Below are 27,892 nucleotides of genomic sequence, written 5' to 3'. Positions count from 1 at the left end.
TAAGGGCATCAATCAGCAGGATTGTTATCTACTCCTTTGTGTGAGGAGGAACAGGAGGAGCACAGATTGAGCACCACAGAATGACCTCCAACAAGCTACTGGTGTGTGTTTCTAATCAAACTTTGAGAAACAGATGTCAAGAGGGTGGCCTGAGGGCCTGACATCCTCTACTGGGACCTGTGCTCACAGTCCAGCATCATGCAGCTCAATTGGCTTTTGCCAGAAAACTTTACAACACATGACACACATGAAAGAGTCCAAAGATGCCATGGTGAATGTTATGCTGTCTGCAACATCATCCAGTATGATTGTTTTGGCATTGGGTCAGTGATGGTTTGGAGAGGCCTATCCTTGGAGGGTTACATAAACCTCTCTGTTATAGCCTACAGTACCATCTCTGCTGCTATGTACTGAGAAAACCTCCCCATTTCATCTTCAGGATTTTTAAAATATTTTTTATATTTTATTCTTTGGGCGGCACGGTGGCACAGCAGGTAGTGTTGCAGTCACACAGCTCCAGAGACCTGGAGATTGTGGGTTTGATTTGGGTGACTCGGGTCTGTGAGGAGTTTGGTGTGTTCTCCCTGTGTCCGCGTGGGTTTCCTCCGGATGCTCCGGTTTCCTCCCACAAAAAAAAAAAAAAAAACACATGTTGGTAGGTGGATTGGCGACTCAAAAATGTCCGTAGGTGTGAGTGTGTGAGTGAATGTTTGTGTCTGTGTTGCCCTGTGAAGGACTGGCGCCCCCTCCAGGGTGTATTCCTGCCTTGCACCCAATGATTCCAGGTAGGATCTGGACCCATTGTGACCCTGAACTGGATAAGCGGCTACAGATAGTAAATGAATTAATTTTGTTCTTTTGTTTTACACAGTTCTAAAATGAAAATATCTCCATCTGGAGACGATAATGTATTGAACTTCTAAGGAACACAACTGGACATTTACAGCGTTTGGTACAGTTACAATATTGTTCCATATTAGTGAACACAAATGAACCTGTACAGTATCTTTAGTTCTGAGTGTGTATATTTTGTTTAATGATTCTTGCCAATGTTTATTCTGTTGTTTGAGTTTATATACTACATGTTGCTAGTTCAGCTATGCAGTTGTTCAGTATTTATGGATTTTTCATCTTTATAAAGTTGTTTTTTATGAATACTCTGAATTGTGAACCCGATTCTAAGCAAAAATATTCACATATTATCAAGACTCATTCAAGCCTAACTTAAACCAGATGCAATTGTCTTTCTAAACCACAGAGGCTACACTGCTTTCTGGGCTGAAGTCTTAAGGTACTTTAGGTTGATGATGTCTCCAGTTTAGCAGTAATGGCAGCAGTTATGACAGAAATTGATTTGGTTCTTATATATAGAGAGGGAATCAAGTCAAGATTCAAGTGTAATACAATGCTATATATTTTTACATGAACATAATCTAAAGTTGTTAAATGAGACGAAGTATAAATCACAGTACCTGCACAGTAAGCTGCATTGCAGAAGTTTGGTCTGACAAACTCATAGACGTAATAGTTTCCTGGACAGGCTTTGACTCGAATTGGTGTGAATCTGAAATAACAGCAGCTACTTCCTGAATTCCCACAGACTCCACGAGTGACTATTCCATCTGTGATCTGAGGGTGAGAGCCATTCAGCCACAGAGCAATATCAGTGCTATATCTGGATCGATTAACACAGCTCTCTGGCATACGGACACTCATCCCGTAATACAGCAGTCGGTACCAGCCGTTCCAGGTGAGGCTGTTGTCACAGTTGTTTCCTCCAGTTTCATTAATGCCTCTCCATGACTGGTTCAGAGTTGTGTAGTTGTTGCAGGGATTATAACTGGGTAAACTGAAAACAACTGTCACAAAAAAAGAGGTGTAAATATGAATAAATAGTTGAACATCAGTTTTACTAAAGAAAATCTAATTTATTCAACTGTCAAAAAATAGTTTTGGTTGTGACTATAAATATTATAGTTTTGTGTTTGCTATAACTTTTTAAGATATTGAAACCAACTGACAACCCATTGTACTAGATACATGTCAATTGCTATAGCAACCAATTTGAAAAATAAAATCCCAGCAACTGCCTTGAATGCCATAGCAACACCTGGGTGTCATTTAAAAGGGGAGTGGAGGTGTGCCCTGTTGGAAGGTGTACAGAAAATTATTATCAGGATTTCTGTGCTGTGAACCATTCAAGCACATTGATATTGGCAGAGTTGGACTTCACACAACAAAATAAAACAGATCAGAGCTCTTCTGCTGAAATCTATAACTTAGTCCTTCTGAATGTTACATGTCTTTTTAACAAGTATTTTCTTTTTAATGTTATATTAACACAATCTGTCTGAACTGTATATTATAATTTTGGCAGCAATAACAGTGAAAGTGCTGTCATTAAGCTACTTACAATTTTAAATGTCATCTTGCTTCTGTAAAGATTTCTTTACACTGTACAAATGTTTTCAAGGTTTAATCTGTTATGTTTACACCATATGTATATTGTTATAAAAAATGTAACACCATTAAAACTACAAACCGGATTCCAAAAAATTTGGGACACTAAACAAATTGTGAATAAAAACTGAATGCAATGATGTGGAGATGGCAAATGTCAATATTTTATTCGTAATAGAACATAGATGACAAATCAAAAGTTTAATCTGAGTAAATGTAACATTTTAAAGGAAAAATGTGTTTATTCAAAATTTCACAGTGTCAACAAATGCCAAAAAAGTTGGGACAAGTAGCAATAAGTGGCTGGAAAAAGGAAATTGAGTATATAACGAACAGATGGAAGACCAATTAACACTAATTAGGTCAATTGACAACATGATTGGGTATAAAAAGAGCTTCTCAGGGTGTCAGAGTCTCTCTGAAGCCAAGATGGTAAGAGGATCACCAATTCCACCATTGTTGCGCAGAAAGATAGTGCAGCAATACCAGAATGGGGTTACCCAGCGTAAAATAGCAAAGACTTTTAAGTTATCATCATCAGCCGTGCATAACATCATCAAACGATTCAGAGAATCTGGAACAATTGCTGTGCGTAAGGGTCAAGGCCGTAAAAATCTACTGGATGCTCGTGATCTCCGGGCCCTTAAACGTCACTGCACCTCAAACAGGAATGCCACTGTCAAGGAAATAACAGAATGGGCTCAGGAATACTTCCAGAAAACACAACACAATCCACCGTGCCATCTGCCGTTGCCACCTGAAACTCTACAGTGCAAAGAGGAAGCCATTTCTAAGCAAGCTCCACAAGCTCAAACGTTTGCACTGGGCCAGGGGTCTTTTAAAATGGAGTGTGGCAAAATGGAAGACTGTTCTGTAGTCAGATGAGTCACGATTTGAAGTTCTTTATGGCAGCGGTCCCCAACCACCGGGTCGCGACCCGGTCCCGGGCCGTGGGCCATTAGGTACCGGGCCGCACAGAACTTTATATTTTTTATTTTTATTTTTTTATTATAAGTCTAAATGTTGATGTTTTATTTTGAAAACATATTTTGACTTCTGTGCGGAATGACTCACAGACGCATACATGCGTAACCCACGGACGGCGAAAGAATGGATCCGCGACCCATTTGTAAACAAACCTTGTGAATGGAGCCTGTCCGTGCTAGAAGAGGATCAACTGCTGGACATTGCAAATGACGGTGGCCTTAAAAGTATGTTTCAAACAACAACTGTGCCAGTGATCTGGGTTAAAATCGAGGCAGAATAATCCTGAGATCACCCAAAAGGCATTGAAAGCCCTGCTTCCATTTCCAACCACCTATCTTTGTGAAGCAGGTTTTTCTGTAGTGACCGCAAGCAAAACGAAACTATGACTATAACAGACTGAATGTACTGAACCCACTTCAGATGTCAATGTCTCCCATTATTCTGAGATGGGACAGGCACGTTGCAGAGAAACATGCTCAGGGCTCTCAGTAATTGACATTATTATTATTTGATTGACGTGTTCACCCTTTTATATAGAAATGACCAGTATTGTCACTTGAATCGAGTTTAGTTTTTTATAATAATTATTTCTTATTAGAAAGGATTTTCGTTCTAAAATAAATATTTTCGTTTACAGAGATGTTGTTGATTATTAATTTATGAACAAAAGGTTGTTTATTGTCTGTTGATGTTTGCATTTGACATAAGACCACTGCGGATGATTTATTATTAGATTAAGTCATTAACGATTATTGAGCAAGGCCTGAGCATATGAAGGCCAGTCTGTGAAAAGGATTTCTTAGATGAAACCGGTCCATGGTGCAAAAAAGATTGCAGACCGCTGCTTTATGGAACACTGGGATGCCATGTCATCCGGACCAGAGAGGACAAGGATAACCCAAGTTGTTATCAACGCTCCGTTCAGAAGCCTGCATCACTGATGGTATGGGGTTGCATTAGTGCTTGTGGCATGGGCAGCTTGCATGTCTGGAAAGTCACCATTAATGCAGAGAACTATGTTCAGTTTCTAGAACAACATATGCTCCCATCTGGACGTCATCATTTTCAGGGAAGACCCTGCATTTTTCAACAAGATAATGCCAGACCACATTCTGCAGCAATCACAACATCATGCCTATGTAGGAGAAGGATCCGGGTACGGAAATGGCCAGCCTGCAGTCCAGATCTTTCACCTATAGAGAGTATTTGGTGCATCATAAAGAGGATGGTGCGACAAAGAAGGCCCAAGACGATTGAACAGTTAGAGGCCTGTATTAGACATGAATGGGAGAGCATTCCTATTTCTAAACTTGAGAAACTGGTCTCCTCTGTCCCCAGACGTCTGTTGTGTGCTGTAAGAAGAAGGGGGGATGCCACACAGTGGTAAAAAATGGCCTTGTCCCAACTTTTTTGAGATTTGTTGACGCTATGAAATTTTGAAACAATATATGTTTCCCTTAAAATGATACATTCTCTCAGTTTAAACTTTTGATCTGTGATTTGTGTTCTATTCTGAATAAAATATTAGATGTTGGCACCTCCACATCATTGCATTCAGTTTTTATTCACAATTTGTTTAGTGTCTCAACTCTTTTGGAATCCGGTTTGTATTAAAACTATCATGTGGACTGAGGAGGAAAAAAAACCTATCCGTTTTATATAAATATTTTAGAGCATAAATTTAAATTAATTCCTTTGTTTCAGTTCCTTTGAAAAATTATTAATACACAATTATTTTCATTTTTATCTTAAAATTAGTGCATAAAAACATAAAAAGTATGATTAATAGGGCTAAAGTAATCATGTGCAATTAACATTTATTGAATTCAGTTTATTTATTGGTGAATTGTCTTAATAACAGTATTTTTCTATAATATAATTGTATAAATATAACTGCATTAAACGTCTGAAAATACTGATAATTGTTTTGGATGTTTCTACAAACATTTAATCTGCTCTGCTGACTTCATTCATGACATTCCTGCTGCTTTCAGCCATGATTTTAAACATCTGAACTAAAGTGATGTGTTTATTACATTAAGATTACAGATTACAGACACACACTCAGTTCTGATTGGATAAAGAAGCAGAAAAGAGTAGAAACTCTGGGTGATTTGTTCTCTCTAACTTCAAGAGCCAAAAGAGATAAACCAAGTCAAAGTTAACTGAGTAGCAGTAGTTGATAGCCAGCTGTGCTACTCAGTTGGCTTTGACTTGGTTAATGGCTTTTGGTTTATTGGCTCTTGCATTGCTTCCCTATAATGAATTGTCATGTCTGGAGTTATTAGCCTGAGTTCATGTTGAGAGACAAATGTAGGAGACAAATGTACTCAGTACACGGAGGAGTAGAGAAAAGCCAGCTCTTACACTCTTCCTACCAGTAACCACAACATATTTACTATCATCTTTTGTTGAACATTTAAGTGTTCTTCACCTCACCATTAATCTTGTTGTGGCTGTTTATGATCCGGTCAGCACCTAGCTTCAGGTGATACATCATCAGCAACCGTTAAACACACAGCACCCCACTCACCTGCCTGTCCTCCACACACCTAAAACACACCTCAGCCAATCCATATTTGTAGTGTATTTCTTCAAATAGTCTGTGCTGTCTTTGTCCACAACCACTGCCCTTCAGCTACTTCTGATAACTCCTTTAAAGCTGTCCTTAGTTTTCAGCCGCTGATGCCAAACTGCACAAGCAAAGATTGTGGACTTCACTACAAATCCACTAACACCTATTTCCACTCACCTTACATGCGCCTGCCATCTTCAGTTCAAGTCTGCATACTTCCATTTCTTCCTTTCAAAAGCTTCATCTACTGCATCGTCAAATGGAATTATTAACTCTATGAAATAAACTATCCATATACTTTCAGAATACAACACCATCTGGCCTCAGTGTAGTTAATGCAATGCACTCTGGGACCTGTTGTCCTACATCTGCCAACAATTTCCAATCTCACGCCTCACCTCATTTATCAATATTTAAAGTCTTCACACCCTCTGTAATATATTTCCCTCATGCACAAACACTTTATTACTACAACCACTCAGCATCACGTTAACCTCAAGGCATTTACCGTCAAATAAACACTCTAATACCCTATGCATCTAATTATGTCTCCATGTATACCAAAAGCTAACCTTACAAGTTACATACTAACATTATTCAACATGCTAACTCATAATCTTAACTCAACTGCTAACACATAATCTACAGCTACACTACTACACTACACAACTACTATATCTTGTATTTTCATCTACATTTGGTGGATATTTAATGCAGCCCTGATCAGCAATTTTTTTAAATGAATTAAACAAATAAAATAATAAATGAAACAACAGTCTTCACCTGCACAGTATGTTGGTATTGGGATTGATAAAGCTGGTTTGACGAGTCTGTAAACGGAGTAATTTCCTGAACAGGCTTTGACTTGGATTGGGTTTGATTTTAGTGAACCACACTGTGAGCCATCAGTCACATAGCTATAGGACCCAAAGATTTCTCTGGTGACGATGCCGTCCTGTGGCAGTGGATGAGTTCCTCCGAGTAAAAGTGGTGTGTAACCTCCACAGGTCATGTAACTCGAACACCAAGCAGATTCAGCGATCTGAGCACTGCTTCCTTTAAGATACAGTCGATACCAGCCACTCCATTCAACAAGAGTGTCATCATGACCACTGTAGCCGGTGTAATATAAACTATCTAGTTTTCTCCAGTCATCGCTGAGAACAGTGTAGACATTGCAGGGGTCGGAGTTGTCTGCTGCAAAAAGAAGTATTGTGTTAGGAATCTTTACCTCTACTCTCCCAAAATAACACAACAGCTGTTCAAAGAGGAACACCATAAGACAAATGGACAGTTTTGCAAATATGAATTATTATAAACAAATTGTGGAAAACTCCTGCTGGACTGGGGAGCCTACCTCATGCATTGGACTGAGACACCTGCACATGCCATGGTGAGTCGAGCTGCTCCAATTGTGAATGTAAAGATAATTGCCTGTTGTGTTTCTGCATGCGTTTATGACAGTGTGAGTGCCCTGTTGTTTCTTTAGGATGCTGTTGCATTTGCCCCTGTTTATTCTAATCATGTGCTGGTCATTTCATAAATTTATACGTACACTTTAGTTGGCATACCCTACAGAACTGTTGGAAACCTCTGTGGGGACACTGTACACCTAGAGTAGTTCATATTGTATTTCAGGATGTATGTTCTCATGTTGTTTGATTGTGGCCTCTGTAGCGTTCCTCCAGTCATTGGACTTGTAGTAATGGTGCCAGCGAAATTACCACAGCATGTCTGCCATGTGTTCTCTTCATTGACCAGACACATGAACAGTAGACATATTGGATTAGCAGGCTGTGCATATGTGTTATTTGTGGTGTCAGAGCGCCATCTCATGGTACAAATATATAATAGCATGATGTACATAGTATTTCCCACTGCATTGTGCATTAATATTATTCTTACTTCTCCTCATTAATAAATAGTTCAGTGGCTAAGTATTATTTCATGACAATTGTTTGTATTGCTGAATTACAGATTGCAATTACATGTTCTGTATTTCTTATATTTTACAGAAAAGCACCTATACACACTCTGATACATTTAGGAAAATGCTGCAATGCTCTTTATAAACCTGCTGAAATTGCAATCAGAATAAATCTGTTATACTTAACCTTGAGGTTACAGCTAGTCTTTGACCAGAGTACATAGCCAGTCAGAGTGGCACCAGTGTCAGACACGGACCCACAAGTTAAGAGTCTGATATTGTCAGTGCCCAAACCTGACCTCAGTATCAGGATTCTGCCAGTTGCTTTCTGAATGGCTCTCTGTTTAATGTTGTGTACTGGTCCAAAGTCAATTATAAAGACTGCCTTCTTCATGCCAAAAAAAAAAAGGAAATTGTGATTTGTTCTTTTGTGTGTCAGTCAAATTTCTTTTTCTGCATTAGTAGGCAGTTCTTGGCCACATTACATGGTGAAAGGCACTTGATTGTCCCTATAGAGTCTGGCAATGTGAGACTAGGATGGTACCAACTTTAGTTGCACACAGACTTCACACAAACTAATAAACTCTCAAATTGCTGGAGCAAAATGACAAGAGTTGTATTTTAATGACCGTTTCCTGATGTCTGACAAGTGGGGATTTCTAAGAAATAACAATCACAGGCATCCTTTGACATTGATTAAGGTTCTGCACTGCATTTAGTTAAAAGGTTTGTTTTTGTTATTAATTATATAATTACTGATATTTTTAATTTCAAAGAATATTTCTACATTAAAAGCTGGGGTGAAATCACAATGTGTTTCAATAAAATGCATTTCATTTTAGTTCACAAGCACATTTTTATGGTCAGCTTGTGTTGAGTTGGGAAACATCTATTTGCTGAACAATTTAAACAAAGAACAAAGAAGACATCTTTGTTAAAAGCTGAGCAAAGGCATCAAAAGCAAAACTGGGTTCTAAAATCAGCAGAACATAAAGGGCAAGTTCCAAAATCACAGAGCTATAAAACAAGGGAAAAAAAGAGCTAAATAGAACAGATACACACTCAGCTACACAGGAACTGAGCACACTTCACACTGAAGGTGAGAGTGGAGGAGTGTGTTATGGTGAGGATGATTGGGGAAGATGTGAAGGCATGTGATGTTTCACACAGTGTTTTATGCTGAGAAATGTGTTGCACATTAGTAACTTACTGGTGTTTGTGGATGAGACAGTGCTGTTGGCAGCGTTTGGAGCGATGGTGTTCACATCTGAGAAAGAAAATATTAAATACTTTATACAAAGTTGGGAATACAATCAGATTTAAAGAACTGCTCCTGGAAAACACAAGTCAAAAGACAAACACGGTACCTGCACAGTAAGCTCCACAGAAACCCACTGGACTGACAAACTTATAGACGTAATAGTTTCCTGGGCAGGCTTTGACTTGAATTGATAGAGACCAGTAACAGCAGTTACTCCAACTCCCACAGACCCCACGAGTGACTATTCCATCTGTGATCTGAGGGTGAGGGCCGTTCAGCCACAGAGGGTAATAAGAGCCACATTTCCATGAATTAACACAGCTCTCTGGCATATGGACACTCATTCCGTAATACAGCAGCCGGTACCAGCCGTTCCAGGTGAAGTATTGATCACAGATGTAGAGTCCAGTCGCATTGGTGCCTCTCCAGGGTTGATCCAGAGAAGTGTAGTTGTTGCAGGGATCAGCTTTTGGTGAAAAAAAGATATAAACAAATGATAAATAGGTATACTTTTGTTCTACTAATTTACACAATGTGAACTTCACAAGATAACTCAGTACCACTTTAAAACCAGACTACACATACAAAGGTTTATATATGATTTAGACAGCTGTTTACAGTCTGATTAATAACAGTGCAATAAACACCTTAATTATCATTGATAATAATTTTAACACAGAGATAGGAAGCATAACAGTGACCGCTTTTTGCCTAATAGTGAAAGTGTCAGGCAATAAAAAATCTAAGGTAAATAATAAGCCAATGTTAATGTGAATTTAGTCATTTCATATGTTAAGGTGCATCACATTGTCATCAATGTCTAAAAATATCATCTATCAGTGGGTAATGGATTAAAGTTGGTTGTTAAATCATTAAACTTATTAAAAAACATCTGATGAAGTTGACAGGCTTAATGTTGACTGATGGAGAAGACAATGCAGATGAAAGTGGGTTCACTATCTGGCAAACAACCTGTCACTGATCTATCTATCTATCTATCTATGTGTTATACATGATAATTAATGTCTTTTAATGTGTTTACAACCTAATTAATAACCGTTAATATCAGCTTGTAAACCATTTATAAAAGGTGTAGTCTTATTGTGAAGCGGTACAGATTACTCTTACTAAACCAGGGGTTATTTAATTATGTTGCAAAACATTTGACAAAACCTGAGCCAAACACCTGCTCTCCTTTCTAAACTAAATTTAATTCTGTTTACTGCTGTGTTTAGACTAAACACTTAATGAATAACTATTCACTCTTTAACTGTGAACATAAACTTTATTTATTAGTCTGGTTTGCTTTAGGTCTCACTTACTTAAATCTGCAGCCATTCCTTTAGTGATGGTAGTTAGCAGGAGCAGGGGGACCCCTAGTGGAGAGATTTAAGAACTGCTGAGTAATCATTAATTCAGCTGTGTGTAAAACACACACTACATTATTAATTCATTCATTCATTCACTGTCTATCTAAAGACTCATGACCTGACCCTGACTCTAACCTAAAGACTCTTGACTTGTCTCAAACTTTTATTTAGTGACATTTGAATATCTCTGATACACTCTATAAAGTCATTCTGGTGGCCTTCAGCCAACACTTAAATATATGCACTGCTTTAACCGCTTTTTCATTTGGTGTTTTATTGAGTTTTGGTAACATAAATAATATAAGTGTTGTTTCAAGACAATTTCCAGTCAATTTCCCGAACTCAATATATTCCATTAAATACTAAAAAAGCAAAAATAATTTTCTGGCAACTCAGTTATTTGTACTGGATGATGCCATTTTCTCATTCATTTGCTTTCTCCCTCCCACTCGGACAAGAGGGATTTTACTGGAGAAGGCTACTTCAGTTTGCTCCAGGCACGTCTTATTGTGGATAAGGCACAAAAAAGTTACCAGGGTGAGGGTTAGAACTATATTCATGACCCAAATAGGTGGTTTATTTTATTGGTGTGTTTAGGTTTGACAGCGATCATTTAGTGTAAAGATCCGTGGGATCACAGGCGGACACACTTCACATGGGCCGAGGCCGTTTAAGCAGTCTAGCTCTCCTGGCCATTGAGAGGACACTAGTCAAGTGCCTGTAAAAGACGCCTTGTTGGTACGACAGGGTCACAAATCATTTTCTTAAAAAGGAACGGAGGGTAGAATTTACGTATAAATAAACCGACACATTTTATGATGTAGGCCGAAATTGAGCTTCCCCTCTTGAAAGACCAGCATCCGCCACTGCTACAAACAGTTGTTGGACCATGAAAGGAAACCAAAGAACAGAAGGAAACCCACGCAGACATAGGGAGAACATATCAAACTAGGGGGCACACTTACTTTTCACTGCTGTATCCTTCATGAAAAAGCCCAGCAGACACACCCACTCCAACCAGAGGAACAACATATCCAATCACAACCAGCCTCTTGCGCTTAATCTCCTCCTGCTTTGACCTGATCTTTGTGAGATTCCACACTTGGATGAAGAGCAGCACAGCTTCAATGAACAAATGCAGAGAGGAAGAGGAAATGTAGAACACCTGCCATCACTGCACACAATTCCTGCAGACAAAGAGTGTGCTTCAGTCTTATGCAACTGACAGGTGGTCCAGCATTCCTCAAGTGCCTTGGGATCAACGCCCAGAGCAACACTAACATCAAATGAGACTGAGATGCTGTAGGTGTAATCTAAGTTTTTTAAGTACATTGGTATTTGAGTGTCCTGTACAGTCTCTTAATACAATCTGACTTGGAATGTGGATTTTCCAAAATTCAAAGCACAAGACTTTGCATGAAATTGCTAGGCTTCATCCTACCATTACCCCAGCAGTGATGTTGATAAGACGCACGGAACAGCTTTTGTTTTAGTGTGAGGTCTAGGCCCCCTGACATGTCTTGCTGCTTTCCATTGAGAAGGATTATGCAGTCATCTAGTTATCTAAGGGACTTTTTTACCAGTTGTTTTACTGCTGGAAAAATACTATGCTCCTGAAATAATTTACTGAAATCATCACCAAGGAAGGGGGATTGATTTTATGTACATTATTCATGCTGTAATGATCTTTAATATAAACACAATGCTTAACTGAGAGAGCTGAAGCCAGGTCAGAAGATTTCAATTTCATCAAGCAAACATTGGATAAATGGTTTGATAAATGGAAAATATTATAATGTAAACCTCATGAAGAAGTGGAAATAATGGTTTCATAAATGGCTGTGATGATCCAGAGTGTAGAAGGAGCTGGTTTTGAACCAGGAATTGACTGCCATGCTCCAGCATTTTGTTTGCCTTAAAGATGACCCATCGGCACAGGCCTTACTGAGTGTCAGATTAACTGATGAAATTTATTTCATACTAAATTTAATTGCCATTGAAACATCCGTTAATTTTTTAAAGCCAGATGGATCACTAGGAGTCTGCATTGACTTCAGAAAGATCAGTTCACTGTCTAAAGGTGATGCATTTCTAATGCCATTGATTGATGACCTCATTCAATTTGGACTTCATGGGGCACCATAAATCTTTCTACAACAGATCAGCCTCTAAGATGTCAGTGTAAATTAGCTATGACATAGGAACCACCTGTAGCCAGGTACATTTTAGATCAGATGTTCATCTGAGAGGTAGTGAGAACAGCTAGAGGTGCTAAAAAAATAAAAGCATAAATATTTGAGAAACTGTGTGAGCAGAACCTGTCTAATCCTAAAGTTACTTCTTGCCATATAAATGACAGTGATATGTTTATTTGGAAAAATTCATAACAAAATGATGATTGAGTGATGTTTTTTAACAACCTAAATATGACGAGCTCCTCCATTAGTGTTTTTTCCCAAAAGATTTCTGATTACTTTGATTTATTTATGTATTTATTTATTTTAGAAAATGCACTGATATTTTCAAAATTTAAATGATTAAATATTTCCAGTGAAGAGAAAGTGTGTGGTGCACTATATTCGTATACAGACAGCTGGTAGGAAAGTGAGAAGCATTATGTGAAATGTCTCCACTCAGGGTCTATGCTGAAACAGCCCAGGTGGTCATATTGTTAGGGGCGTGGGGTGCGGCCTAACGGAGGGCGGACGCAAACGCTAATAACACAGACTTTATTTACAAGAACTTAACAAAACAAACATAAACGAACTTGATGGCAAACCATATGAAGAACAACAAACCTAGGGGCATGAACAAACCGGGCAACTAGAAACAAACACGAGAACAACATCGATAGAAACGATACGAAGAACACTATAATCCAAAGAACAGTACAAAGAACAACAAGGGAGCAATGCACAAAAAACAAGGAACACTACGAAGCACAATGAACGCGAAACAAGGAACAATGAACGACAACAAGAAGTGAGGGAAGGGGACTTAAATAACACAACAAACAAGAAACACCTGAAACGGATAACAAGGGAAAAGACGAGGAGGCGGAACCAAGGCGGGGCATGAACATAAACAAAACAAAGCCATGTGCGGAGACAGAAAACAAACCTGACGAGACAAGGGCGTGACACATATTCACTGGACATGTGTTGTATATACATTGAGGAGAAGAAGGAGGGTTTGTTGCATTGTCTTGTACCCTATAGAGAGCTGTGATATGCATGGTCACTCTGTGGTGAAAGTCCTCAGTAGTAGCCATACTGGCTAACAGATGGAGGAGTAAAACAGTGATGATTTGCATTGTTCTATAAGGTAATTAGTGTGTACAAATGTTTGTGTGGAAGTCTGTGCATAAAGTCAGTGCTTGGTATGTGGAGTGTTTGCCCTTGGAAACTGACTATGATTGAAAAACAGAAAATACCCACCTGTGGAGGTTTAGTAAAATGGAGGAATCTCTGTGTGAGCAGAAAGAGGAGTTGGGCGTGCAGCAGGTTTAAGCACAGGTTGATTAGAGCTGTGTTGGTCACTTTTGGATTTCATTGACAAAAGGCAAAAGTCAGCAGGGCCAAGCTCAGGAACACCAGCCCCACGACCACAGCTATGGTTCCTACCACGTCCATCACAGTATTACTCTGAAAAACAACACACAAGAACCTGTTATAAAATCCCAGTCTTTCATTGTGTAAACACTCCTAGTGATCTGGTGTCTGAGGTGTTTGAAGAGATGTAAAATGGTAGAAATTGGTGTACTTGGTATTATTTAAAAAAGATGATGTTTGAGAAAATGTGAGAACAGTAGTGACAGGTATATGTAAAAAAAAATATAAGCATATCTAATTTGATTTTCCTAGGATAAACTACAGGGTGGGCCATTTATATGGATACACGGGTGGACCATTTCTATGGAGACACCTTAATAAAATAGGAATGGTTGGTGATATTAACTTCCTGTTTGTGGAACATTAGTATATGGGAAGGGGAATATTTTTCAAGATGGGTGATGACCATGGTGGCCATTTTGAAGTCGGCCATTTTGGATCCAACTTCCAAGAGGGTCAAGTTACGTTAAAATCAAGCTTTTTTTGTTGTTGTTTTTCTTCTGAAATTCCCAATAAGTTTGCTGTGTCACATGATCCTCTTCCCAATGAAAAAACAAAAGTTGGATCCAAAATGGCTGACTTCAAAATGGCCACCATCTTGAAAAGTTTTCCCCCTCCCATATACTAATGTGCCACAAACAGGAAGTTAATGTTAAGGTGTATCCACATAAATGGCCCACGTGTGTATCCATATAAATGGCCAACCTCCTAGACAACAACGAGATCAAAGGAGACAATAAAGGACACTTTAGCGTGAGTCTCCTGCTCCTAAAATGTGTCTCCTGACACTAAGGCCTCAGTGATCTCACACGTGTCTCCTCTGGAGTTTCAGTGGAGATCTCAGTAAAGTCTCAAACTGGGTTCAGATTTGCCAGATGAACTACACCGTAATCTGTCCTTTATCCCTCTCTTGTTTCTCATGTCTCATTTTTGTCTCTTTCTTTTTCTCCTAAGGAACTTTAGGAGAATCATCATTTTGTCTCCTGAGCAAACTATAAGCAGTAGAATTTTCCTTTAGGAAGAACTGCATGTGAAGATTTCTTAAAACAAGAGCTGAAATATCCCAGCTGGCCACAAACAGAATTTGCAAGCTGTGATACATACCAATTTGATTGTTAAAGTTTGCCAAATATAAACAATGCTTTTTATAAAACTGAAATAGTTTGCTGAAAATGCTGTGCTTACTATTTTCTTTTTAAATAAGCTATTAGGATCACACAAGTGAGGCAAAACTTCATGTGCTTTATCTTAAAATTCCTTTGATACAGAGATCTTTAATCAATCTTACATCATCATCCAGGGGTGGGTGGGTCTCAATGATGAGAGCAAAGGTCGAGAGGTGAACACAGGAGCACACATTGTGACTGTTGTTGGACTGGAGGAGTTCACAGCCATCTGCAACCCACTCAGTGTTATTCCAGTACACACAGGACAATGTACCATTAGGATCAATTTCCTAAACAAAAAAGAATAGTATAGTTTTAATACCATGCTGAATCTGACCAGAAAATCCCTGCCTGTGCCTGTGTTCATCTTCAAAAATTGAAATTGAAAAACACATCCCTCTCTCCTGCAGATTATGCAGCTCTCTCTCTCTCTCCGTTGAATGGAACAGGTAGCAAATTCGTTCCCTTGTGGGCCAACTTGACATTATTTTATACTTTGGGAGTTCAGCTTCCTGACTCAGTTTACAGCTCCCCTGTCTCAAGCTCATATAAGAGTGGCCCAGTCTGCAACCAACAGTGGACCTAGTTGGCGCGGTACAATATCAGCAACTCAGCACACCTGATAGTCTACTAACTACACTGCAACTTGAAGGAACAGAACAATATATTGAACTACTTTGGCTAGAGATGAATTACATCACATGACTCACTGCAATGTGTTTCAGAGTGAAGTTGACTGGTGTGGGGAGTGCAGTGTTGTTAGTTCTGGGCAGTGTGGCTGACACCACAGCAGACATCATGGTTTCCTTGATTTTCACTGAGTTGTGAAGAAGCTGGGTTTCAGGATAGTTGACATGTTGCTGTAGCTCATGAAAGTGTGTTGTAGGCATGAAATAAAACATTTCTTTGTACTTACTAAACATAAGTTGGTCAGTAGGGGTGGCACAGTGGTGCAGCAGGTAGTGGTGCAGTCACACAGCTCCAGAGTCCTTGAGCTTGTGGGTTCAAGTCCCGCTCCAGGTGACTGTCTGTGAGGAGTTTGGTGTGTTCTCCCCGTGTCTGCGTGGGTTTCCTCCGGGTGCTCCAGTTTCCTCCCATGGTTCAAAAACACACATCGACTGGTGGATTGGTGACTCAAATAAGTGTCCATAGGTGTGAGTGAATGTGTGAGTGTTTGTCGCCCTGTGGAGGACTGGTGCCACCTCCAGGGTGTGTTCCTGCCTTGCGCCCAGTGATTCTGGGTAGGCTCCAGATCCACCGTGATCTGAACTGGATAAGCGGTTACAGACAATGAATGAATCAATGAAAGTTAGTCAGTGAAAACATTGGAATACATTTCATTGGATCATTTGTCAGTTAAATAAAAGTTCAAGAAAATTAGCAAATCACAGAAGAAAAAAAATCCAAGCTTTTCTAAAAATGAGGTTGTACTTTGCAGGAAGAATAATCTATTGTTTGAATAAGGAAACAAATTACTTTGGCTAATTGTATAAATACAAGCTACCCATTGGAAAAATCACCATCCAAACATTAAAATACTAAAGCAGTACCTGCACAGTAAGCGTCATCACAGAAGTGTTGATTGACAAACTCATAGACGTAATAGTGTCCTGGGCAGGCTTTGACACGAATCGCTGTGGATCTGTAATAACAGCAGTCATTTCCTGAATTCCCACAGACTCCACAAAAGACTATTCCTTCCTCGATCTGAGGGTGAGTGCAATTCAGCCACAGAAAGATATCAGTGCCACATCTGGATTAATTAACACAGGACCCCCATGGACACTACCCGCTGCATCACTGTGCCGCCCATATTTCAATTTATTTTATTTAAATGGAAAATATACTTGTCACAACCACAAATGAGCACAGTGAAACATCTGTGACATGCTTTGATAAAAAACTACAAGAATTAAACCACACAACTGCTTTCGCCCATGTGTAAACACCCCTGTTCACAGCTGGATTCGGCACCTGTTTCTTTAAATAATAACGTGCGTGTTTTCCCCCCGACTCGAGGGCACAGCAGTCAGGTGCAGAAACTCTTTTTTTAGCTGTTTTCACTCAATTGTCTTTCCACATATTTCTCATTTTCTCAGATTTTACTCAACCCCCCAGCAGATGTCCTAAAGCACTAGAAATGTCATTTATGTTTAGTTTCATTTATTGACGATGTTAGTGAATAGAATTCTCCGTCTCCATGAGTTGAAGTGTTTAAAGCCTTTACAGACTATTGCTTCCTCCTCTGTCAACATGTAGGTAGGTGTCTATAACTTCTAAATCTGTGCCCTCTTGTGGATGTTTTACTTAACACCATGCCAATGTAGAGGGGAGGCAATTCATAGAGCACCTTTCATACACAAGGTGCTCAACAGAGTCAAAAGAAACAGTAAAAAGCTGTTGAAATTAAGAGCAAGAATAAAACACATCAAAGGCATTTAGAACAATTAAAATAGGGAAATTAAAGGAAAAAAATATAAAAAGCATTTAGATTACTTAAGATCGACAATAAAAAAAAAACTAAAATGCCATTACAGAATGAAAAAGGAAAAATATTTTAAACAGCTGTAGATGCTCAAACAGGAATGCTTTCAGTCTTCATTTAAAAGTGTCGGGGCTCTTCTAATGTTCCTAGTCTTATTCTGTTTCAGAGTGGTGCAGGAGCTAAATGCTTCTTCTCCATGTTTAGTTTTGACCTGAGGCAGGACTAACTGACTAGTTCCTAAAGATCTGAGAGCTCTGCTTGGCTCATATCTCTGTAGCAGATCTGATAAATACACTGGTCCTACACCATTAAGACATTGATAGAACAGTAATAACACCTTAAAGTCTATTCTGTAACAGACTGGTCTCCAGTGTAAGGATTTAAGAACGAGTGGGAATTGGGGGATGATCTCTTCTTTTACTCCTAGTGAGAACTCTGGCAGCTGCATTTTGAATCCACTGAAGTTGTCTAATGATGTTTTTTGGAAACCCACGTACTTAAGCCACGTACAAACAACTGTCATTTATTTAACATATTGTTCCACATCAAAAGACACAGAGCTTCTGAATGTAAACAAATCAGAGAGAACAGTGTTTCTCCACAATTGTAGACATCCCCTTTAATTGCGATCATTAGCACATCATACCACATTTCTCAGAAAGCTCTGATCAGTCATTTTAAATCCATTTGGATAGTTAATGTAACCCTCACTATGAGCAAAATTTAAGTTTAACTGATATATTAAAACAAATTAAACAGCAAACTCACCTTCACAGTATGTTGACATTGGGCTTGATACAGCAGGCTTGATCTATAGACGTAATTTTCTGGACAGGTTTGACATGGATAGTCTTTGATCTGAAGGAACTGCATTGTCCACGGTATGACCCATAGACGTCTCTGGTGACAACGCCATCCTGCAGGAGTGGATGAGATCCTCTGATGAATAGTGCTGTGTAACCACCACCCATCAAAATCAAATTGAGGAATCTGAGCAATTCTGCTCTCAATTTACAGTCAATACCAAACACTCCATTTAACAAGAGTGTCATCATGACCACTAACTAAGGAAAAAACTGACCTCCAGTCATCATTGAGCACAGTGTAGACACTGTAAGGATCATACAGGATGTTGGCAGTGTCTGCTGTGGAAAAAATGATAAGTACTAATATAGCTTCATGAAAAGAAAACATTCAAATGTTGAAATAATTATAATAAAAACAACCAAACTGTTTCTTGGAATTGCTTTGTAGTGTATACACATTCATTCATTTATTTTCTGCGAGTGCTTATCCAGTTCAGGGTGGTGGTGGATCTAGAGCCTACCCGGAATCACTGGGCAAAAGGCGGGAACACAAACTGTAAGGGGCACCAGTCCTTACAGGGCGACACTCACTCACATTCACTCACACATATGAAAACTTTTTCAGTAGCCAATCCACCTACTAACATGTTTTTTTTTTTTTTTTTTGGACAGTGAGAGAAAACCGGAGCACACAGAGGAACTCACGCAGATATGGGAAGAACACATCCAACTCCTGGAGTGGGATCCAACCTACATAACCCTGAAGTTGTGACTGTGACACATTGATTTATTTGGTGCCACTTTAAAATAAGACTACATTTATAAAGGTTTATAAATGGTTTTAAAAATCTCTTTATTACATTTTTATTAATTAGGTTTTAAACACATTAAAAGTCATTATGAAACAACTAAATTTACATAGTCAGGTCTGAGCTTATTATTTACCTTGACATTTCCAATACATTTTCAGACACTTACACTATTAGACCAAAAATGAAGTCACTGTTGCCCTATATACCTATGTGCTATAAATTATTATTAAGTTAAGGTACTAATCAGTGTCAAAAAGGACATTTTAAACAGTGTTTAATTGATAAAAACTTGGTGGTTAAAAGGTTAAAAGTATTAACAAAAAATTTCTGAAGCTGACAAGACTTAATGTCAACAGATGAAAAACTAAGTAAGATGAGTATTCTGTAAGATCTGAGGTTTAAAAGTGATTGAGGTTTTATTCTAAAGGGGTACCATTTATTTTACATTTATATAAAAGCAAACAAACAGGGAAAAAAAACTTGTGAAGGTCTGCCATTTGCAATTATAATTTCATGTCATTAAATGAATAAAACAACAGCCAAGAACAGCAGTGTTTTAATGACTGCTTCCTAATGCTTTGGAATACTTTACAACACAACAATCACAAAAACAATAATTATTATTAATGTAGAAAGACTTGGGTGGGATGGCTAACCTGAAAACATTTATTTAATTTATAGTCCATAGAACAGGCTGAATAATATGTTACCATCCACTCATCTGGGAATCTATAAACTCTAACAGACTTCAGCACATAAAAGGGTTTTGCTAAATCCTACAATAAAAGAGTTTGGCAGAGAATTACACCTGATTTAGCAATGACGTGGGGTCTTGCAGAGTCTCAATTTGCAAAGACTGAACCAGTGATAAGCCACTAATATAAGACAGGAACACACAAAAGTTTCCAATTACTTTCTAATTAGTGAAATTTAACCTCTAGTCTGGACAAGTAATATGACTGTTTCGAGGCACAGCAGTTATGACAATTTTGAAGAATTAATTATTTGCAATCAACTTTGTATTCAGAAATTCATACACATACACATTTCTTGAGGTTAAATTAGAAAATGAAATTAAGATATTGTATTGTATTACATTGTAAGATATTTTTCTTTCACAGAAAAATAGTTGAGTCAAAATGTACAGGGTGAGTCAAAAGTCACAGGACACCCTTCTATTTCAGAAACAAAAGGGAAAATGACATATCTGAATACCCAGAAAGTAATGGGCGAGGGAGCCTATATTTTAGGCTATGTATGGAACATGGCTGCCATGATGAAAGCCACTATAGTGGATCACAGGCACATTTTTCCAATGGGAATGTGGTCATGTAATAGATCAAAAAGAGCAGAACTGTCTCAGAAATCGATTGTTGCAATCAGATTTGCAATATCACTTGTCTTGTCAAAAGTTATCCAAACTTATCCCTAACTTTTATTGTTTGTCGCAGGCTCGACCAGACCCTAAATGCTCAGCGCTATCTTCTGTCAGAATGGATGGGTACAATGTTTCCTGTAGCACTGTCAGGTAGCGAATTTATGGTGTCCTGCGACTTTGGACTCACACTGTATTTCTGCTAGGGCTGTCAATTGGATAAATGAACTAATCAATCATGCAATTTGCTGTGATTAATTGCACTGTCTGTTCCTAAGACTGAAGCTTTTTATAATGGATACTTAAAGAATCAATGTAACATCAACGCAATGGAATTATTTACTCTTATGCTTCCTCCTTTCTCTCTGTCACACACACAGACAAAGCTCCTGTTTTGTCTTTTACCTCGCTTAATCCCTCCGTTTATATCTTAAAAAGTAATTGAAGCTGTAAGATGGAGATGTTAATTGTCTGAGCCATGAAAAAAAATAAAGTTTTCGTTTAGTCAGTTTGTCATGCATATCACACAACACATTATCTCTCAAAAAATACAATGAAGTATTAGTATTTTAACATTATTGTTGTGATCAAATTTTTAAATTAATTGACACTACTGATATAAATACAGGTATTTAATACATATTTCAGTATAAATAAAGGTATCTATCTTTGAAACTCAACAGCAAAGATCATGTTTCAATTGCTAAATTAAACCTCTGGTATGTGACTTGGCTCTTTAAAAAGCAAAATTATGTGTGGAAGTTGTGGACACATTTCGTATTATTAAACTTTAGCATTAAAAATAGCATGTTAAATTTCTGCATGTGTAATGTGTGTTAACGCGTTAATACTGACAGCAGTAGTTTAACATTTTCATCCATTGTGATTTTATATAAAGCATAATACACTGTAAAATGTAATAGCCGTGATGACTTAATTTAATTAGTTAACTTTACTTGGTTATGAAGATAATGCCCTTCTTGCTAGTTTTTTGTAAGTTACCGTTAATTGTAGAGAGAAAAAAACAATAAACTTATTGTCTTGAGTGCAGACAGCTTAAAACAATCAAGTAGTAAAGGCTGCGATGTGAGCATGCGCAGGACTCAACGTTCAGTCTCCCGCCCAGAACTGGTTTAATGGCCGGTGGATGACTTCGGTGGAGCCTGCTTTTGTCTTTTGAAGTAAGGTAAGTTGTCAAGCAAGCAACGAATTTAAATGTATTTTATTTTCATTTATTTAACGAAATAAAATTGTGTGACTTTATTTCTGAATACTCCCATAGCCCTATCTAGCTAGTCGTGGATGTGTTAGCTTTCATATCGTCGCACTGTAGAATATAAAACGAAAAATACACATTTTAAAGTTAAGTATAGTAGATTGCCTGTGAATAAGAAGATGCTGGAGTCTAGTCGGAGAATAAATTTATGCAAATTTAAAGGAAAACTTCCCCCAGACTGTGTGAAGTTGGTCGTTTTTTTAACTGTTTTAAAATTCTTTACAGACTAGATTCCAGCATCCGCTTATTCACATAAGATCTACTATATTTTAGGAAATAACTGAATATTGTACATTATAAAGCGAAACCATGTAAGCTCTCACATATGCGACTTAGTGATAGTAAATTCACTAAACGTTAGCCGCCTGTAACTTGTTTACCCCCCGCCGTCCGCCGCTGATTAGAGTACGTTTAGCTATGAAAAACATTTTAGTTTCAGTATTACATTCAGTTTCAACAGCAGGTCTTATAGATATGCCAAGGGAAATAGACTGAGAAGACCTGTAAGGCTTAAGCTCAACGAGTTTTCCATGGGGAGGTGCAATGTTTTTTCACAACGTATTCAGAGTTATTCACAACGCAACGTGTATTCGTCCCGAATAGTCACTGTACGGGGGTTCCACCTTAAAACGGGTTAGCCGCACTTCCAAAGTTCTCCTGTAATCTACGACCCGCGTCGCAATCACGGTCACGCGCGAGAAACCCATCTAACGGTGGCTGGCACTGGAAATCAGGCGCGCGGGACCGTGTTTGGAGCACATGACTGTATGAAAGTCCAGTTGTGCTGTGAGCCGTTCCGTGCTGCTGAACGCAGGTCACAATCCTCAGTACCAAACCAGTAATAAAGCAGTACTGACAGTAACGGTCATCTGAACAGCTCAGTTTCTCCATAGCTTCATAGTGTGTAGATCAGATCATCTTATTTGGTAGAGTGTGTGTGACGCTTGCTCTGACAACCATCTTTAATAAGTGCTGAGGGTAAGTTCAGTCCTGTAGCTGAATAACACAGATCAGAACTGTATTAATACAGTTATTACTGAACTGTATTAATATGTTCATACTGCAGATTAGAGCTGAATACAAAACAAGTGTTGTTCTTTAATAATATAATAATAATTTTTTTTATAATTAAATTACATATTAATTATTATAATTAATATAGTGAGTAAAATTGGATACAGGTTGGTCTTATGAAAAATTTGGGAACCCCTGACTTCAGCCATAAGATGCAAGTCATTGTGGATAAGAGCGTCTGCTAAATACTGTAAATGTAAAAGTAAATAAGCTGTTAGCAACATGCTAGGCTTAGCGCAAGCTAATTAGCATCTGAAATGTAAATAAAAAGTTTAATTTTTAACTTTTATGTTGCTTTATTCCCTGAACTGCTAATTTTGTGTACTGGTGAAACAAGTGAAATGCTACTTTCAATTTTTTATGACCTTGAATAGATATTTTTAAAAATATACATTCATATCAAAAAATTTATTTTTCACTAGCACTTTTAAAACATGCACATATCAAGGAATGTGTGACTAATCTACAAATTACAACACTACAAGTGTTACGTGTTTTAACCAAAACATTTTCTGTCCTTCTCAGAAGTGGATGTGGCAGTTGTTGGTGAGCTATTCACTGAAAAGCTGGTTTGAAGTTGGCCATATCACACTTAAGGTAAGATTGAACCTTTTAGAATTTCCGGACAAGAAATTCAACTAAACTACCATCAGATTTGCACAAGGGGGTCATACCACTGAAAATAAATGCTCAAATACAGTTGCCACTTTATGTTAAATATATATTTGATCAATTTCTTTAATAAACAAATGACCAGGTATACTTTCCTCACATTTGTTTTTTGTTGCTTATGACAACTTCATGGGAAAGGCTGTATAGGCAGAGCAGTTTATATTTTGAGAAATGGCCATGCCTATCAACATTTCCCTGATGTAATGTTATTTTTTGTTTGTTTTTTATACAGGATTCTGACAGTGATGAGGCCTGGGCACAAGTGTCTGCTGGGGTGCTGACTGTCATCAGTGAAGATATGCCTCCCTCTCCAAATCATCTCCACCTTGACTCAGTGTCTACTGCCATCATTGTTGAGGGAGGTATTGTAATGGACAATTTACAGAATCTGCCTCAAGCCACGTGCCTCTTGTTTGGGTTGGCATATGCTTAGCACTTAAATTACCCTAAAGCGATGAAAAACACGTTCAATTTCATTCAAAGAGTGATGCTTGGCTTGGGAGAGAACAAACTTCCACCTAAGCTGCAAACTCTTAATCTCCTCTTGAGTTAAATGGCTAATCAAGTGTGAGTCTAGGACAGCTCACTTAAGTGGATTCTTTTTTTTCTAATGTCGTTTCTAATGTTTAAACTAAATTAAGGCTCTCCTTTCAAATAAACAGCCCTGGGTTTACCAGCAATTTATGTTTATGTCTGTATATGTTAATTTTGTAGTTTTATTTTATTTATTGAATTGCTGGCATGTATGTACACATCTTGTCATCTTGTAAAACAATGCCAATCCTATTTTAAGCCTTTGTTCTTATTCTAAAAAAAACAAAAACAAATAAAAACGCATATAATTGAACTTTAAAATCTCAGTACCTTGATTTATTGTGTAAATGGGCTTATTTTAAAGTGTACAGAATCTGCTTTTCATTCATGTTTTATGTATGTGTAAAGTACTTAAGTTACACAAGTAATACTTACTTGGTCTTTTTAAGGCAATCGGTTTGCATGGTTTTAATAAGTAATTCAGATTGCTGTTCAAGTAAACACAACTGACAAATTCTAAGTTGCAGAAAATATCACTGTAGTTAACCCAACTTTGATTAATGAGTTATTTTGAATATACACATAGTACATTTTAATTGAAGTTATTTAGCTGTTTGAAATAGTAATTCTGAGTAGGCTGTACTAAATCTGAAGTACATATGAAACATATTAAGTAGTATATACAGTTTTTTTTAAGTTAATTAAACCGAAGTGTAAGTAAACTATACTAAATAAGCATTTGTTAATACAAGATACAGTCCCTATTCCAATTTACTTAGTTTTTTTAAGGCAATCGGTTTGCATGCTTTTTTTAAGTAAGGTTAACTAATTAGATTTTACAGTGTACTGACATAACAGTTCATCAGTTTTCTGGAGTCGTTTTTGATAAATGTTTATAGATAATGAAGCCTAACTTTGGTTTAGACACAAAATAGCAGTGAAAAAGTTCAATTTAATACAGTAAATCAAAAAAATGACTAATTTCATACTTCTACCTTTTCTCACTGTCTTCAAATAATTATTTAAATAATATTAATTTAAGGTATATTTGATTTGGATAAAAAGCCACCTGCCTTCATTTAGACAAGAAGAATTTCAAAAATCCAAATATTGAAAGACATTTTGGAAGCTTACTAGTGTTCATACCTAATGCAGCAGTACTGCTCTCAGGTGTTGTAGCATTGTTTGGAGTGATTGTAGTCACATCTGACAAAAGTAAAATAAATTGTTAGTTTGTTTGTGAGATTTTCACCACTCCCTGATTATGGCTGCATTCCTGTATTGATGGTTAATTGTTACACACCTGCACAATAAGCTTCAAAACAGGAGTACGGTCTCTTAAACTCATAGATGTAATAGTCTCCTGGAGAGGCTTTGACTTGTATTAAAGGGGCTCTTTTAAAGGCAGCAAGAACCTCCTGAATTCCCCCAGACCTCATGAGTGACTATTCAATCTTCTATTTTAGGGTGAGGGCCATTCAGCCACAGAGGGATTTCAGTGCCACATCTGTGGTCATTAACACAGCTCTCTGGCATACGGATGCTCATCCTGTTATACATCAGTTGGTACCAGCCGTTCCAGGTGAAATATGCATCACAGATGTAGAGTCCAGTCAAATTAGTGCATCTCCAGGGTTGATCCAGAGCAGTGTAGTTGTCACAGGGATCAGAACTGAGAGTGTTGGGAACTGTGAATTAATGAAGTGATGTTTCAAGTCAGTCCTCTTTAAAATATATAACATAAAACAGGATCTCTTTAGAAACCTAAGGTTAAAATCCTTTATAAATGAAGATTTTTGTTAATATATATGATAATCCCTTCAATATCCATGTGACTCTTCAGCGTGAATTAAGACTTGAATTGTACATATTTTTGTGACTAACCAGTGTTCTAAGGTCTCTAAATTATTACAGGGTTTTTAAAAGAAAACAATGTTAAAAATGAAATTTAAATAAGACGTTAAGTTTAGTTGAGTAACTAGACCTGTATAAAGCATACCTGGCTACTATTTGCCATTAACCTCTGCTAGATACAGGGGCGTCATAGCCATTATAAGAAATAGCAGGCTCACCTGCACAGTACTTTGGCATTGGGATTGATAAAGCTGGTTTGATGAGTCTGTAGACGTAATAATTTCCTGGACAGGCTTTGACTTGGATTGGGTTTGATCCTTGTAAACTGCATTCTGTGCCATTTGTCACAGTGCAATTGGTCCCATAGATTTCTCTGGTGATGATGCCGTCCTGAGGCAGTGGATGTGTTCCTCCATGGAAAAGTGGTGTGTAACCTCCACAGGTGATGATATTCAAACACAAACTAGATTCCTCAATCTGAGCACCGATTCCCTGAAGGTACAGCCGATACCAGCCACTCCATTCAACAAGAGTGTCATTATGACCTTTGTCAAAAGAGAAAACTGATCTCCAGTCATCTTTAAGAACAGTGTAGACACTGCAGTGGTCAGATGTGTTGGTTGCAGAGTTTGCTGTGGGGGGAAAATGTGTAACAGTGAAGACAAGACTGGGGACCTACATTCAAAGTTTGAAATAGTTATTATTAAAATGTGTTGTATTTTAAATCTGAAATTAATGTATTAAAACAACACAAACAAGAATTCTTGGGACAGCAATATATTAAATAAAGTGACTGTTTCCTAATGTATCAGTTTATTTTACAACATGAGCAAAGAGAGGGTTTTGAAGAATATGGATGAGCGTTTTTAAAACAGTTGTCTCTTAGTGTTCATACCTGATGCTGCAGTATTGGACTCAGGTGCTGTAGCAGAGTTTGGAGAGATGGTAGTCACATCTGACAAAAGTAAAACAGATTCTTTGTTAGATTGTTCCCTTTTTCCAGCTGAGGTGCAGACATTTCTGACCATTCTATTTTAATTTAAATAGATTGTTTAAACACAGATGAACATATATAAAGTAAACACAGTACCTGCACAGTAAGCTGAAGGACATGAGTTTGGATTGACAGACTCATAGATGTAATAGCTTCCTGGGCAGGCTTTTGAGTCAAATTTCCATCATGATGAAGCAACAGCAGTAAATCCAATATGTCCCACCGACCACACGAGTGACAATTCCATCCTCGAGCTGAGAGTGAGTGCCATTCAACCACAGAGGGATTTCAGTGCTACACCTCAAAGAATTAACACAGCTCTCTGGCATCAGGACGCTCATCCCATAATACATCAACTTTTACCACACATTCCAGTTAAAGTTGCTGTCACAGATGTATATCCCAGTTGCATTAGTGCCTCTCCAAGGATGATCCAGCGAAGTGTAATTGTTGCAGGGATAATAAGTGAGATAACTGTGAATGAGAGTAGTGAACATAATCAGTTCCAATTTTTTAAATATATTTATTAAAATAAGATATTTAAAGAATCCTAAGGACAATAGACCATTGTAAATTAACTATTTAATAATTTAGCTTTAGAACGCTTCAGCATATACATGGCTCCTCTGTACGCATGTGTATATATACATATT

General features: G+C 37.8%; 2 protein-coding genes across 2 annotated transcripts in view; both read right to left on the bottom strand.

Annotated features, from left to right (window-relative positions):
- Nucleotides 1–27,892, bottom strand: part of LOC136677597 (adhesion G protein-coupled receptor E3-like) — a 159,269-nt gene that overhangs the window by 110,274 nt on the left and 21,103 nt on the right. The window lies entirely within an intron of this gene.
- On the bottom strand, nucleotides 184–16,157 carry LOC136687608 (uncharacterized). The gene is made up of 10 exons (XM_066662113.1): nucleotides 16,068–16,157; nucleotides 15,480–15,647; nucleotides 14,137–14,224; nucleotides 11,589–11,702; nucleotides 10,533–10,586; nucleotides 9,317–9,676; nucleotides 9,160–9,216; nucleotides 6,806–7,219; nucleotides 1,473–1,859; nucleotides 184–227 (listed from the first exon to the last, which is right to left on the bottom strand). The coding sequence occupies exons 1-10, from the start codon at nucleotides 16,155–16,157 to the stop codon at nucleotides 184–186; spliced, it is 1,776 nt and encodes a 591-aa protein (XP_066518210.1).

This window comes from Hoplias malabaricus, chromosome 2, assembly GCF_029633855.1.
Source record: "Hoplias malabaricus isolate fHopMal1 chromosome 2, fHopMal1.hap1, whole genome shotgun sequence".
Taxonomy (NCBI): Eukaryota; Metazoa; Chordata; class Actinopteri; order Characiformes; family Erythrinidae; genus Hoplias; species Hoplias malabaricus.
Note: the sequence above shows the minus strand (reverse complement) of the source record. Positions and strands in the feature narration are given on the sequence as shown.